The sequence below is a fragment of the Geotrypetes seraphini genome, chromosome 2 (assembly GCF_902459505.1).
Source record: "Geotrypetes seraphini chromosome 2, aGeoSer1.1, whole genome shotgun sequence".
NCBI classification, from domain to species: Eukaryota; Metazoa; Chordata; class Amphibia; order Gymnophiona; family Dermophiidae; genus Geotrypetes; species Geotrypetes seraphini.
Genome location: NC_047085.1, coordinates 417,068,995 through 417,080,557, shown reverse-complemented (window position 1 = coordinate 417,080,557; position 11,563 = coordinate 417,068,995). Strand labels below are relative to the sequence as shown.

Below are 11,563 nucleotides of genomic sequence, written 5' to 3'. Positions count from 1 at the left end.
CTGAGGTCTCAAAATGAGGAACTGTTTTCTTCTCTTCTGGGTTGGATGAGACACATCTGGATACATTCTTATTACATTTGATAAAAAGGGAACATCTTTATATTTGAAAAATAGTTTAAGCATCCATTTCCTATCAGCATCTAAAGCAAATTGTACCAACAGTGTTGCTGACACCTGAGTCTCAGTATCCAATTTCTCCAGGAAATTAGTTTAGTCCAAACTATCAGAAGATAAATTCTGCTGGTTAGGACTTTGTGGCTTTATTCTTCTAGGTAAATAATAAATTTTAGAGAAAGGTGGATATGAGGCTTCCGGCACTTTCAAAATTTCATTCAAATATCTTTTAAACATAACTATTGCTGTTATTGAAGTTTGTTTAGGAAAGTTAATAATCCACAAATTTGATCTCCTAGTAAAATTTTCCAGCTTTTCTTATTTAAAGTACAAACTTGCACTATCTTTAACCCAAGTCAAGGCTTGGGTCTCTGAAGTTTTAACTCTAGCTTCTACTCCATCTAATTTATTTTCCAAAGTCAATGTCCTTGTCTTTAATTCACGCTTTCTGAAAATACTGTTGTGCACTTTGTAGAATGTTGCTCCATATGATTACCCAGAGAGATTTGGATTGGATTAGACTCTGGCTTTTTTGTCCCATTCAAGTAGCCTATCTTCTTGATAAACGATCCATGTATGTGAATTCTGTGCAGGAGCATTTAGGATCTATCTGCATCAACATTCCAGAGTCAGATTGATAGGCCTTTGCTGACATTGGTTAGGCCAACCGAAAATGCTGACTGCTAGCAATACTAGGCTGACAACATTCTTCTCACAAATAGCTAACAGTACGTGAATGACATCTTCATAACTTTTGGCATGAACATGAAGAGAACTTTATACACTTTTATAATTCCTTTAGTGCATCCCATCACACAATCAAACTCAAAATGGGCTATTTTGTGGAATGTATCAATGCTTCTAGACATTACAGTCTCAATCTGGAATGGTCACTTACAAACATCAGTATAGAGGAAACCTAGTGACAGATACAATGTTTTTTCCCCGTGATATATTATTTTCAGCCAGAGAAATAATGCAAATGATGGGCAACATATACAGTAATAGTAGTCAAGCTTCAATTTCCCCTTCGCACTAAATGAATCTTATCTAGCTGTGCAGTTTTCACTGGTAAGAATGGTGCTCTTTCCCAATGCACAAACTTTCTATGGACTCGATATTCAAAAGGTCTGTGCTCCTAAATTCAGACATCTGCATTAGGCTCCTAAATTTGTGCCTTCTTTCAGTCACATTTAAGGAGAATTCATCAAAGGGCGCTACCATGTTAGTAAACGCTAAAGATGCCCATCATATTCTTATGGGCTTCTTTAGCATACTAATCATTAGTGTGCGCAAACATGGTAGCATCCTTTGATGAATTTCCCTCTTAGAAGCCTAGGTTTTCAGCTCAAAATTCATTCTTTCCTCTTGTTTTAATATGTTTGTAAAGTTAGTCTTTAATATGTTTTGCAAGGTTTAGTTCTTCATTTGTTTTGTTGCCCCCTAAAATTTTTGTAATTTTACTGATGTGTACATCGCTTATAATTTTGACTAAGCGATCAATCAAATGTATAATAAAAGTTGAAACTTGATAAGTGGAAGGTGACAGCTCATTCAGGAAAAGGATGTTATTAGTGGCATGCCGCAGGGCCTTGGCCTGGCTTAGTTTAACAAGTAGTGCAAAAGGGCTGTCGAGAAGGGACCTAGCGAAGCTAGGAATGGTCCAGAAATTGACAACTAAGGATTTCATGCTAAAAAATTCAGGGTATAGAAACCTGAGGAAAAAGCTCTTCTGTACTCTAAAGAAGAGTGGGACCTTGGAGTGATTGTCAGAAACAATATAGATGGGCAGACTAGATAGGCCATAAGGCTATCTGATCTGCCATCAATGTTTTTTTTTTTTGCATTGATTTAGGAACTTAGTTATCCTTCGATATTTAGGCTTCGTAATCATGTGCCTAGATTTATCAGCCTATTGCTGAAAATCAGTGCTAAGCTCCTAATTTTTCCCTGCCCTCTATCTGCTCCATTGCCACCCACATTTTATGCTCCTAATTTAGGAGTTTAGTGAAATTTTGAATATAAAGTTATGCACTCAGGCCCAGTGGTGTAGGAAGGAAGCGCCCTGCATCGCTGCACCATGTGCCTCCCCTTCACTCTTTGCTGCTTGGGTGGCCCCCCTCCCCCCATGTACTGCCCCTTCCCCCCATGTCCTGCCCCCACGTACTTTTTGAAATGTTCACCGGTACAAGCAGCACCTCCCACCTGCTGCTCACGCCAGTGCCGGCTCCTTTCTGATGTCACGTCCTGGTCCCGCAACCAGGATATGATGTCAGAAGGGAGCCAATGATGTTGCGAGCTACTACTCAGGCCCTGATTTTATAAATGGTGTATAATTAGACCCCATGTATAGGTCCCAAACTTTTCTTTCTGTCCCCTCTATATCATTCCATTTTCTTCTTGTTACTCTTTGCCACCTTCCTGATGTGTTCTCCTTAAATGTTTCATCTTTTTCTTTAATGATTGTAGTTAATCTCCCTTTCCTTTTGTACCAGTAAGTAAATTTGAATGTATATGTTTTATTTTCGGTAACAAATTGTCTTGTAGTTTGTCCCCTTACTTTTAATATTGTCATACGCATTGAAATATTTGACATTGCGTGCACAACAAATTTTTAATAAACTTGAAACTTGAACTCTTAGGCACTGGTAGGTGTTAAATATTTAGGTGCACTGCCATTTAGGCCATGGTTTTCTTGGCCTAAATGAGTGCGCCTAAGGTAAGTGCGTACTGGTGTTTAACTCAATCTACACACAAACTCCGCCCCAAATCCACCCTGAATCCATGCCAACTTGCTGGTAGGTGCTTCAGTGTAAACACCTACATTAAAGTGGTAGTTGTCTACCAGCAAATTACATTTTTAAATAGTTTTTAAAGTGTTTTTTAATGGTGCTTTCAATGTAGTGCCGATTAAGCCAATTAAAAAAATATAACCTCCCCCCTTTTTACAAAACCATAGTGCAGTTTTTAGCACCAACTGCGGCGGTAACCGCTCTGACGTTCATACGAATTCTGTGAGCGTCGGAGCTGTTACCACTGTGGCCGGCACTAAAAACCACGCTACGGTTTTGTAAAAAGGGGAGGGGGTAGTTAGGCACCTAACTGTAGGCATCTTTTATAGGGTCTCAGTCCTAGTCAATTTTCAAATAGCCTAATTTAGGAGTACAGTATAGGCCTAGGAGCACAAATCCTTTAAATATTGGGCCATTAGTTCCTTTAAAGATGTTATGTTCTTCTTCTGTGATTAACGCTTTTTGTAGACAAACTTGGTGAACATATTGAACACTCCCACCGCTCACGGCTTTTCCAGCTCACAGTAGAGGGCTCTATGGAACACAGTGCCCACGAGAAGTTTCCTGTCATACACACAGGCTACTGAGGAGCCCTGCAACACCGAGCCATTGTTAGCATAAACTTGGGTCACGATGGGGTTCTCCGACAGAATGTTCTGCACACGGATAACCTGTAAAAAGCATAAGAAAGATGTAGATAAGCCGAGAATGATTCTAATTTCTGTGTGACGCTTACTTTAGTTCATTTCTTGAAATCTCTAAATCGATGTGCTAGGCTCTCACTCGCAAATTCTAGGTGGACAGTACTATCTGAACTGTGAAAAATCACCATGTTCTTTCAAATTTTAGATCTGCATTTGCTAGTGAATGGTCATCCACAAGGCTGGTCCAGTTGTATCTTCAACCATGTTTCTCTTCCCCCCCCCAAACATCAGGTGACTTTCAAAGTCCTAAACCCCATCCGTGCCAATATTTTTCCTTCCATTAACCCCCCTCTCCCTGGCATCTCCCTATCCCCTGGGTCCTGCATCTCCCATTTCCTTATCTATCCTCCCATATTCAGCATCTTCCCTCCTCTTTCCTAGCCCTTCCCTAGTTGTCTGGCATCTCATTAACTTTTCCCTACTCCCTCCTTTTCCTTACTATCTACTCCCAGGTGTAAAACATCTGACGTCCCCCTTCCCTAGCCCCCTATCAAGGTGTCCAGAATTTCCATATTCCATCTTCATGCTACCACCATCCTACCTCCATCTTCCAAGCGCTACTGCTGCGGCAAAATAAAAGTCACATTAACTCATTAAGAGTTCTTCAGCCCTTGACGCAGTGTAACAAGCAAAACTTCAGTGCAGAGAAGCTTTACAAAAGTCAGGCATGGTGGGACTGTGAGTGTCTGTCTCCACATGCAGAACTTTTGTTAAGTATTGTAAACAATTTTAGGCAGGCTGTCTGTAGTTGAAGAGAGCAGTAACTGGCTTTAAGAGAGAAGAGTGTCTATGAGACAGAGCCATTAACCATTTGATTCCTGGAACATTTTATGTGGGCTGCTAGGAACATTAGGAACAAATCCATAAGTGTTGACATTGGAATGTAATATATACGAATGTTTGGTAGTTCTGGTCAGAGGGGTGTTTATTTGAGTTTATGAATAGTTAAGCACATTGTAACACTGTGCCATGTTTGTCATGTTATGTTTTACCAAGCTTTATTACTTATATAAACTTGTAACACGTTCTGAGCTGTCCTGGGAGGATGGGATATAAAACCAAATAAATAAATTAGGCATAGCACATATTGGACACTTTAACAAAGGAGGAATAAGCCAGTGATTGCAATAGGCTCTGGATACCACGTAGGTAGGTAGTCAGTTACAATGGGGCTCATTGTTAGAAAAGAAAGACGTCCAAAGAGCAACTTAAAGGATCACTTGGATGATTTTCTTACCAAATCCTTCCCATTCGCTATTTTGAAAACCTGTTTTCTAGACGAATATCTATGCTTTCATCTGCAGTTCATCTAAATCTCAGGGGGGGGGGGGTGTTAGAGGCATGGTGTGGGAGGGACAAGGGCGGGCTTATGACTTGGATGTTTTTCTATCATAATCGAACATTGAGAATACGTCCAGGGTACAGTTTGGATGTTTGGGGCTAGACCTGTTTTAACAAAAAATAAGTGCCAAAACGTTGCCCAAACTGACCAGATGACCACTGGAGGGATATAAGCGTGACCCCCCCCCCCCAATACTCCACCAGTGGTCACTGACCCTATCCCACCGCCAAAGGCAATACATATTTGCCTGTATGACAGCTGCAGATGTTATGCCCAGTCCCAGTAAAGGAGCAAACAGGTGTCTGGAATAGCCTTGTGGTCAGTGCAGAGCCATATCACACTTTACTACACTTGTGGTGAAAGGTGTGAGCCCACCAAAACCCACCAAAAACCTACTGCGCCATCATATAGGTGACACCTGCAGGCATAAGGGCTATTGGGGTGGTAGACAGGTGGGTATGGTAGGTTTTGGAGGAATTTTGGAGAGCTCACTATAAGGAATTTATGGTGAGATGTGTACCTGGCACCTTTTATCTGAAATTCACAGCCGTGCCCCCTAAGGTGCCCCACTGCTCTGCTGGCCAGTCTGTGTGGCCAGTGTAATATAATATTTATGTATTCAGGGGAGCTCAGAACGGTTTACATGAATTTATTCAGTTATTGAAGTATTTCCCCTGCCTACATCCAGATTAAAAAATGGCCATTTCTTCCAACCAATATTTGAATGTTTTGTGGCAAATATCCAAAGTTGGACTTAGATGTCCTATTGAAAATGCCCCTCTGTGAGCCATGTGGCACTTGACACATGCTAATGTCTATTAGTATGTGTAGGGTTACCAGATTTCCTCTTTAAAAAAAGAGGACACTTGGCCCAACCCTGTTCTGTCCCAACCATGTTCTGTCCCAGGTCCCACCCTATTCTATCCCCAGCCCCACCCCACACGAATCTCATGTTTCCTTCCTCAACCTCCAGGCCACATCTAGAGGGCTTCTGCACATGCGTGGATGTCGATATGATGACATCACTCATGCTTGCAGATGCGGCCCTGAGCTCAAGGCCTTTCAAAACTTGGACAAACTGCCGACAAATATCTTCCTACTTGGGGCCATGACATCAATAATGCTTCACAACATTCATTCCTACAAGAACACCTGGCCTTGGTTTCTGTTAACTCGCTCGCCAGAGTATCTTGCCCATTTGACGTTTTCTTCTTTCTTCGTGCTCACCATCCATGTCCCATCTCTGTACCTTCCTTTCCACTGCCATATTCAACATTTCTCTTTCTTTCCCACTGTCTTCCATCTCTCTCGCTCTCCCTGCTTTGTGCCCTGGATTAAACCTCTTTATTCCCCTCCATGCAGCATATATCCCTTCCTCCCCTCCATTATCATGTTCCCTATGCACCATCCCTCCCTGCCCTCTACCCTATGTCCAACATTTCTCCCTCACTATTCTCCATGCATGTTTCCCTACTCTCCCTCTCACTCCTTTCTACCTCTTTTCCATCTCTCCCTTCCTCTCCTCCATCCCATCTCCACCAATTCTTCCTCTCTCCTCTCTTCCCCTGTGTGGCAGCTTTTCATCCCTCCCTCCTATTCCCCTGTGCAGCACCTCCCGACTGACCTCCCCCACCCCCTTTCAGGACTCCTAAACTAGCAGAAGTGGTGGCGGTAGCTGACTTGGCAAAGGCAGCACGATTAACAGGCTCCTTGTGGCCTAGTCCGCTAGGGCTTCCCTCTGCCATATCATCAGTGATGTCATCGGTGACACAGCAGAGGAAAGACCCCAGCGGGGTAGGCCAAGAGAATCCTGTTCAGCGCACTCCTTCTGCCAAGCCAGTCACTTCCCCCGCTGCTGCTAGTTTAGGAGGCCCGGAGGCATGTCAGGACTCACTGAATTGGTGAGTCTGATTTTTTTAAGGAAGTGAATTTATTTAGATCGATTCATCAAAGTGAATTGGTGAATTGATTTGAATCCGCAAATTCGGCAGCACTAAAAGCACATGATCCTGCAAGTGTGGGGGGGAGGGGGAGGAGGACTCTTGTTAGGTGCGCAGGAGATGGAAGAGGGAGGAGGACACCAGATAGGTGCAAAAGGGTGTGGAAGTGGGAGAAGGACTCTGGAGAGGTGCGCGGAGTGGGGAGGGGGGGGGGGGAGGAGAAGGACTCCGGATAGGTGCATGAGTGTAGGGTTACTAGATGTCCGATTTCCCCAGACAAAAGTTGTAAAATTTAAAAGCCACTTGAACTGCTGACAAGAGTTCTCAAAAAGAGGACTTGTCCAGGGAAATCTAAACATCTGGAAACCCTATGCATGTGCTAAGCTTTAGTAAAAGGGTCAGTTGTTTTGCGGGATGCAAATCAATATAAAACCTCACTTTTTTATAGGAAATATTGAACTTTTGACCGTCTATGCTAAGCTGCTAAGTACATTAGCAGTTTAGGTTAAATGTGCTGCATTATTGAAAAATTGTAGTGCTATCACATCGGTACTTTCTCATTAGTCTTGTCTGAAGTAAAAGAACAATTTAGAACATGATGACATAGATAGTTCATTCATGTACAAGAAACTACTAACCTCTGATTCTGGTGGATCATCGGGACTGTAAAACAATAATTTCCAGCCTTTAGGATGACATCCTGCCCAAACATCTCCTTTTATGGGGTCAACAAACAAGTTATCCAACAGGTTGTCAAACTCCAACACCTAATGGTTACATGGCAGAAACAAACAGGCCATGAAATTGGAAATAGCTGGGTCAGTTTTCAGCTCACTAGCTTTCTAAATGCCAGTATTGCGATTTAAAAAACATACAAGATCCATACCATCACTATATAAATAGAAGTGGAATTGTATATAATATAGGGTATTTATTACCACTGGTTATGCCCTGATTCTAGAAATATTGCCTAGTAGAGTGGAGCTTAAGCGAGATTCTATATAAGCTAGGTACACTTTATAGAATCATGCTTAGTGGAGATTAAAGTTGGCTTAAGCATCTTAGGTGCACCTTATTTATGCCAGGGTTGTCTTGGCCTACATGAGTGCACCTAAGTCCAAAACAGGCCCCTACATGAAACACCCACCCACATTCTGTCCCGTAACCATGATTACTTTCTGGTAGGGGCCTTGAACTAGGCGCCTACCTCACAGTGGTAGCACCTACAGTCCGCTCTTGTTACGTGTTCACAATATGCAATTTCACCTGTCCAGGGTTTCATCAATTGCAACCAATATTCCCCATTCGCGCCGCGGTGTTCGCGTATTCACGGACTGCAGCTTTTTTGCGTTCGCTTTCACCTACTGTAAGTTACATGTGTTTCAGCATTATAGGGGTGAACATTAGCACCAGCTCTATGGCTGTGTTCATGCCTAAATTATAGGAAGGTACAGTATTATCACCTGTTATACTTCTTTCCTTTATAGAATAAAGGTCACACATATGCCTTTAAATTGAAAGTGCATGACTTCGGAAGGATTTAATTACTATATATATTTAGATACATTAATTCTGTCCTGCAATTTGGGGTGAAGGGAACTGTGTGCACTGTAATTTGTGCTTTTCTCCTAAACATCCCACGCCTCTATCTCCCTCAGATCCGTAATCCAAAGCTGGGCTGTCTTGAATGGGCATTTTGAAGCTTCTTTTTAAGGCTGGAGTGACTTTGGCAGTAAGTGGTAAGCTGCAATGGGGTGGCAAATTGTCCACCTCTGTCACTGCTAACCCAATTTCTTGCGACTGCCCACTATTATGGTACCTCCCTAGCAAGCTCCTCTGTTTTTCACTGCCAGGTCAGCCATGGATCAGATAACGGGCTGTGACATCCTCTCGGGGTAATTCTGTTACAGGTCTCCTTGGTTAAGAGGACAAGTAGGTGATTATTTTTTGAATGTTTTATAAAGATAGGCACTTACGATATATGCTTTTTATAAGCAGAAATTACAGTTAGAGTGAAGCTGCAGACACTCATACTAGCTCAGCAACAGCCATTAATATACATGCTTGAGCCTGCACAGTTCCTGTATTTTATAATGTGCATGCGTCACTACTGCACCCATGCTCTGCCAAAACTCCACCACAGAACACACCTATATGCAGGTCAAGGAGAGGTGTGGCGGAGCGGCCTAATGGTTAGAGCAGTGAGCTGAGAACCTGGGCAACTAGACTTGAGTCCCACTGCAGCTCTTTGTGACCCTGGACTAGGGTTACCAGATGATTGGGGAAAATCTGGATATGTCCTCTTTTTAGAGGTACCTGGATGGACTGTCCAATAGCTGGCAGTTTGTCCGGATTTTGGAAAGCGCTGGCAGTGTCTGGAGGACCTCTAGGCATGCCCGGAGGTCACAAATGAAAAGATGAGCTTTCTGGGGGCGAAGCTAGAGGCAGAACAGGGCGGGGCCAGAGGCAGAATGAGGCAGGGCTGGGGCGGAACAAGGTGGGGCCATGGGTCCAGGATTTTTATAAAGGAAAATATGGTAACCCTTCCCTGGACAAGTCACTCAACCCTTTTGCACCAAGTACAACACTTAGGGTTCCTTTTACTGCACTAAGATGTGCTAACAGATTTTGAGCAAAGGGAACTGTGTGCACATCTTTTGAGTAGTTTTGAATCTTAACATTGCAAATTAGTAGTTTTATGCTACAATTTGGTAGCGTGCATTGTGTGAAATTTGCACTGTTCTGCTTTTATGACTTAGTGGTAGAGCTGTTGCCTCAGCTCCCTGAGGTTGTGGGATCAAATCCCAGCGCAGTTCCTTGTGACCCTGTGCAAATCACTTAATCCTCCTTTGTTCCGGGTACAAGATAAGTACCTATATATATGTAAACTACTTTGAATGTGTACCCACAAAAAGGCAGTATACAAGTCCCATCCATTTTCCTTTTCTTTTTCTTGTGAGTCACTTGGAACAAACTGGAAATCTTGTACTGGCCCTGCATATTCCAGGAACATAAGAGTAGCCATACTGGGTCAATCTAGCCCAGTTTCCTCTTTACTGTGTGTGTGTGTGGAGAGTATGGTTACCATATGGCTCCAGAAAAAAGAGGATGGATTGAGATATCCGGGTTTTACTTCTATGGAAGTAAAAAGGATGGATAGAGACATCTGGGTTTTACTTCCATTGAAAGTAATGGAAGTAAAACCCGGATGGCTCAATCCGTCCTCCTTTTTCTGGAGCCATATGGTAACCTTACAGAAGAGGAGATGAGGTTTGTGTGGGGCAGAGTCACATGTCCTCTTTTTTTCCTTTAAGAAATATGGTAACCCTATGCCTGCCAGTCTTTGTGTGTAACTCTGTGGTTCCCATGGAAACCTAGGTGTATGCGCTTTTTTCAAACTCCCTAGATCAGTGATTCTTAACTTTTTTATGAGTCATGGACCCCTTTAAGAATCTGATAAAAACTATGGACCCCCTTCACCAGAAATATTCACATAAACACAACTTTGCATTCAATGAATAAAATGTACTTTATTTATCTAGATTTGATTGTCTCATACCTGTATGACATCCACAAAGTATTATTAAACTTTTAAGTAAAAAATCTAAATAAAATACTCCTTTTAATGCAAAATGTAATGGCCACTCATTATAATTATGAAATATAATCCTCTTGTGCAAATTAAAACAGATCTACTACTACATCTACTCTCTCGTTATCTGCGAGAAAATCAACAGTATCGGGCTGTTTAGTGAATATAAACGTTAATTTTTATCTGACCCTCAAGGACCCCCCTGAAACCCATCCATGGACCCCCCCTAGGGGTTCATGGATCTCAGGTTAAGAACCCTGCCCTAGATCATAAGTTCATACTCTACTACCAATTATCATTTTAATCCAACTGCCAAAATGTGCAACCCTAACTGCTAGGGCTGTCCTTCATACACCAGTCTAAAGATTACAGCACTGATAATATTAAAACTCTAACCTTACAGTCCTGAGAAACAAATGCACCCTTTAACTCCTCACCTCAGTTCATACTATTTACCCAGGGCTACATAAATAAAAATATACAGTAGATATCTTCAGCACCATTATACAGTAGGCATTGATGCAGTGGCATAGCAAGGGTAGGAGATGCCCAGGGCATGCCTCTCCGCGCCCTTCTCTCTGCACCCCACTCCTTCCACGCTCCCCTTCTCCTTCCTGCCCCCACTCCACACTTGTGCTCTTCCTCCCCCCCTCCCCCGTACTTCTAAATCTTTGCCAGCGCCAGTGGCTTTTCTCCAGCATGCTCCTCACGCCAGCATTGGAATTTCTTCTGATGTCACTTCCTGGCCCCGTGACCCGGATGTGATTCAGGTGGGAAACAGGCTGGCGCAAGCAACAGGCAGCATAAGTTGCTTACGCTAGTGAAGATCTACAGAGGTAAGGGGTGGGGGGAGGGATGGCACGAACGTGGCATGGTATGATGGGGTGGGGTGGAGAGCTGTCATTGCCCCCACCGACAGTGCCTGGGGTGGTTTGTTGTATATAACTGTAGGGTGCTCATTGTCACTGACTATGCATATAAAAAATATGCATAGGCATTTCTGTAGCTTTTATAAGATAGATGCCTTTTCAGACATTTCACACAGGTGCCCTGTTAGCTTATTCCTCACTCGTGCACAT

The 11,563-nt window shown here is 42.9% G+C and overlaps 1 protein-coding gene across 1 annotated transcript in view; it reads right to left on the bottom strand.

Moving 5' to 3' along the window:
• Positions 1-407: 407 nt before the first annotated feature.
• The window catches only part of LOC117354140 (serum paraoxonase/arylesterase 2-like), a 61,287-nt gene continuing 50,131 nt past the window's right edge, over positions 408-11,563 (bottom strand). The window contains exons 8-9 of the mRNA XM_033931095.1: positions 7,531-7,659; positions 408-3,577 (exon numbers count right to left, since the gene is read on the bottom strand). Coding sequence (XP_033786986.1) covers positions 3,410-3,577; positions 7,531-7,659 — 297 coding nt within the window. The 3' untranslated portion in view covers positions 408-3,409. The remainder of the gene's footprint in view (positions 3,578-7,530; positions 7,660-11,563) is intronic.